Source organism: Amblyomma mixtum, chromosome 7 (assembly GCF_055824585.1).
Source record: "Amblyomma mixtum isolate Tamu chromosome 7, ASM5582458v1, whole genome shotgun sequence".
NCBI classification, from domain to species: Eukaryota; Metazoa; Arthropoda; class Arachnida; order Ixodida; family Ixodidae; genus Amblyomma; species Amblyomma mixtum.
Window position 1 is genome coordinate 48,088,916 of NC_143018.1, and position 4,824 is coordinate 48,093,739.

The window sequence follows — 4,824 nt, forward strand, 5'->3', positions numbered from 1 at the left end:
TCTTGTTTTGGGCCATATTGTTCTAAACATTCTATACTGAGTTCCCCTTTTTGTGAGCTGTTTTTATAGAGCGTTAAATATCTGTATGTTCATATTGTGTGGATGCTTGTCTCTTGTTTCTTTTAGGCACAATACTAAAGGTTCTCGGTACAAAACTTGCTTTGGGGAGCCTTTCTATTTTCACTCTGTCATTTGCTGTATGTCCATCATTGAACATAAAAAAAACTTTAACAAATTAGTCACTTGACACAACCCAGTGAAATTGTCACAGCGCCGGAAATTGACGTGTGTGAGTGCATGGTTGCGTGGTTTCGGCGAGCGATCAGGGACGGCTGTGGCGTATCTATAAGAGGCTCCTTTTTCCAGCTCAGCCCGTTATTATACGCTTTCAACGAAAAGCGAAGGAAATGCTAATGTGCGCCCCAAAACGCGCCTTTCAAGCTTTCGTCATCCACTGCGGTCACCAACTTCTTTTTTTTGCGTACGTCAAATCAATCATGAATGTGTTTATTAGTTATACGTTGCTGTTTACTACTTCGGCAGTATGATTATACTGTCTAGAGAGGCATGTTTTGATTCAAACCGAAAATAAAACGCCATTTTGTAGTCAAGAATCAGTTTCGATCACTGTTTTGATATTCATAGCTTTAATTGACAAGCACCAATATTGTAGCGGCCGTGGGTGTAGAAATCGACGAGAACGAAGTGCTGTGCGAGGACTAAGAAGACGAAGTGCGTGTTCTGGCAGGCATCGCATGCGCCTTCTTCTTCTCTTCTTCGCTAGGCATTTTCGCATCGCAAAAGAGTCCATGACGCTTTTGCGATGCCGAATCCCCCACCTCAACTTGTACTTATGCAGATACGGGTTCGCTACGACAAACATTTGTAACACGTGCAGAGAAGTTGAAACAATTGACCATTATCTCCTCTCTTGCCAGTGGTTTGCATTTCAGAGAAAACAGTATTTGGAAGTCCCTCTTTCGAGGTTAGGACTCTCTCTGTCTGTATCCGTTCTGCTCTCGTTTGGTGCGAGCGCCACGGGATTCTCGTTAAGCACTATTTGTGGCTACCTTCATGATTACATCATTGCAACTGGTCGCTTATCCTGTTAAATCCATATAAAATTCCACCGAATGTCCAATTCCTGAAATATCTGATTTGTTTATTTATTAAAGATTTTGAACAATTCATACATACTTTCTAATTTCAAACATTCTGCTATTTTGCTTAGTTTATTTTTTCCGCTTTTTTTTGCTTGGCATTCACCACCGTACCTTGGCCAATGCCCCCGCGTGGGTATGTGCCATTTTCATATGGTGGAGAAGAAGAAGAAGAAGAAGGCGCTAGGCCGCTTGTTCCTTTGTTGTTCGGGTCTATCTCTTCCTGTACATACCTTCACTGTCGTTTTGTAATTACATTTCCCTTTTATATTATTGGTGGAAGTGCTGTGTACCGCAACAACAAAGTTAGAACTGCGCCGCGGACTGCTTCTGCGAAGTTAACCACGACGCGGGAAAGGGATGCTGCACCTGCCGCATCGAGGGTAATTAATGCGCAGCCACGCGACCTCGTGACCTTCTGCGGAACAGGCAGTGTGGATATGGAGCACTGGCTAGCACTGTTTCTCCCCTCCGTAGAGCCCGCCTGCACATGAACTCGTCCAACTACTATTTCGGGTTCCGCCGACTCACCATTCTCGTACATCTGGTGGACGCTTCTAGTGTCCGCCCTGACCATGCCACAGTCCAAGCCGTCAAGCACTTGCCCATTGCCTAATCGGCGCAGCTTTGTCGGCCTGTGCTTGTATTTCCGCCGTTTCAGCAAAAATTTCGCCGGCATCCCTCGTGTTCTTACCGACCTCCGTAAAAAAGACGCCCCTTTTACCTAGGGCCACACATGCATGTTCAGTGAGCAGTGCGCACCAAAGCGCACTGCTCAAGGAACAAGGTTTAGACGACCGCAGCAGTTTGGCATGGCGGTCCATCAAACCTCTCCTCTAGACACTCTGCAAGCACTGGTACTGAGACTTAGTCGGCGCCGTACCGACTAGCTGTGCGTCTCGGGCTGCGGAATTCACACCGTGGTCGCCTGAACACAGCGCCGTTGTTTCACTTTATATATTTATTCATTTATTCGAATGCCGTAGCAATCATCTTTACAGATATGTGAAGAACATTGCGTTATCCGCGAAACCCTACAATAAAAGCAGCCAGCTCATGCGCACGCGAAACGTGCACTGCCTTCGATGTCGCCGAGTAACTGTGACCGCGCACCACAACGCCCAAGCCGCGGGTGTTGCCATCGGCGTGCTTATCGTCACCACCTGTCGGTCGCCGCTGCTTCCTTTGCTCCCGCACTGGCCATCTTGGAGCGACATACAAGTGTACTGTATCGGTTGTAGTCAAGCGTATAATGGAATCTCCATTTATACCACCAATGCGCGTGCGCGTGATGCTCTGCCTGCTCTGGCGGGCGCCGCCGAGCTGCGTCACCTTCAAATAACCGATAGCACAGTGGCGACCACGGCTCACCCTTTCTTCATAAATGCCCACTCTCTCCCTCTGTCCCTAGACTACCTCGACGCTTTGCCGTTCCTCGCATTCGCAGTTGCTGCAGTTGTCGCTCACGGCTGAGTTGGTGATCTTCGCAATCGACGCCTTTTCGTTCTGCACGCTCCGTGAAAGTATAGAGTTACTGGTTGCCGCTTTTCGGACTTGGCGGCTGCATCTACGGTTGTCGCTCCACACTCTGCAGCATTGTGGGCGTTCGCGAACGACAAGGACATCGCGATGGCTGGCACGGAATATACTCTAACTGGATTCGACGGCTACCCGGAACGCCAACGTGTCGTCTTCGTCCAGCCGCTACCCCGCACCCGAGTTTGCGGCGTCTGCGGTGTGGTGCCCAGCAGCTCCCTGTTGCTGCCCTGCGGTCACGTTTTGTGCCGGGTGTGCAAGGATCAGATTCCGAAGGAAGGCGGGAAGTGCGCCTTGGACGGCATAGAGTTCGCAGAGGCCGACATTGTGCCTGTAATCTTCAAGCAGTCTTACTTGGAGAAGCACCGCGTCTTCTGTGTCGCCGGTGGTGAGCAGTGCAGCTTCGCCGGTCGGTTATGCGACCTGAAGGACCACCTGATTAACTGTGGCAGCGACAAGGTGAGATGTGCCGTGTGCCAACAATCAGTTGATCGCAACTTTGCGGTTGAACACTACAGGCAGTGCTCTGCTGAGACTCCTCCGCGAAAGAATGTGAGCCGCAAGGCGATCTCCAGTGCCGTCGAGAAGCTTGGCGACTTGAAGAAGGATTTGGGAGGCATTCTGGAGGGTGCCTCGAGCGAGACTTTAGAAATGGATGCTTTTGTGAATGGTGTAAACTCTTTAATAGAGAGCGTTGCCAGTCTTGAGAGTCAGTTTGCGACCATACAGACTGAGGTTAGCGGTGACCAGTGCGGCTCGCTGCTTTCAGCTATGAAGAAAGCCGCATTCACACCGGGTCCCTACCGCCCAGTTTCCGAACGTGGCAACTTCATTGCGACCTGCGTCTTTTCCGATGTATACGGCGGAAACGATCCACTTGCAAGAAAAAATGTAAGCACTCACGAACTATCAAGCGAGATCTGTACAGTCGCTGGCTACACTTTCAAACTGAGGTGCCAGTTCTCTTACAGTATCAGTTACGGTCTGAGTGTAAGTCTCTCTGTCCGCATTTGTGAAGGCGCTTGGGATTCGTTCGTAGAATGGCCGTTCTCTAAGAAGATCACGCTGATATTGACTCATCCCGTGGATATGCACAAGGACAAGAGGCTGCCGGTGAAGATGTGCCCACATGAGCGTCCAATGTGTCCAAGCATATGCATACCTGTGCTTAAGAAACCAGAATCTGGATGTAAGAATTGCTACACTTCACCGACACCAATCAAGTGGTGGGATATCGAACAGCAAGGGTTTATCGCCAACAAAGCGCTCTACGTGAACGTCGAGTTTCAATAACTAGCACCGTGCGTACCTTCCCCGAAATTTCATTCCTTGATTTTGTGTTGCGTTTACAGCACTGGTTTCCCCGTCGAAAACAATGTCGGGCCAGTGGTGTGAAACTTCTTAACGTCCTCAGTTCCCAGGTAGTTTCCTCAAGAACTCAGGGAACCAGCATGCCCTATAAATGTAATCCCTGCTAATACGAAATAACTGTTCTCATTTTGTTGTCAAGTGTGCACTACTGCTGTGCCGAGTATTTTTTTCCGCGCTTGTCACGCGAAAAACAGTTACCTCTGTGGTTTTGTTCGAACAAAATAAACACCTATCTTCGTGCTCATTCACCGGCCTTTGTATTGCTTGTGTCAACGTCCGAAGGAGCAGATTTCCCGCAGATGTGCCTCGAAGATTAAATTGCTCCCAGTGGCCACATCACAACTGTTAGACCTTTTCATTTCCACTCGTTTGCGTCGACCGCCTCATGCGCTGCCCATTCTGTGGTCTTTGAACGGCCTTTGAGCGAAATGCTGCTGGCTTTGCACAGCACGCCATCCTCACCTTGAGGCGAGGTGTGTGCATGGCAACGCCATTATTAACGGGAAAGTGTGATATGGCTTATCGGACACGAAATGCAGCGTCGGCGTTTTCTAGCCGCAGTGGTCCCAGAAATCGCAGAGACGCCCCTGTGGTATCAAAGAAAGAGCAAATTTCTTCCGCAGGAGCGAGGAATCGAACCCTGGACCTACAGGAGGCGAGCACGCAACCTATTGGCTACACTAACAGCGTCGCTTCTTGGTGAACAAAGGTCAATCAAGTATATCCATTGCCTTACGACCGTGTGTCATTAGAAAAG

At 49.3% G+C, this 4,824-nt stretch overlaps 1 protein-coding gene across 1 annotated transcript; it reads left to right on the forward strand.

Moving 5' to 3' along the window:
- The first annotated feature begins 2,632 nt into the window (after positions 1-2,632).
- LOC149335977 (uncharacterized) lies at positions 2,633-4,222 on the forward strand. The gene has a single exon (XM_089554617.1). The coding sequence runs from the start codon at positions 2,790-2,792 to the stop codon at positions 3,987-3,989; it is 1,200 nt and encodes a 399-aa protein (XP_089410743.1). The 5' UTR covers positions 2,633-2,789; the 3' UTR covers positions 3,990-4,222.
- Positions 4,223-4,824: the final 602 nt, after the last annotated feature.

What these genes read in the sequence shown, in the direction of transcription:
- LOC149335977 (XM_089554617.1), top strand. Translation starts at nt 2,790, where the DNA reads ATGGCTGGCACGGAATATACTCTAACTGGATTCGACGGCTACCCGGAA.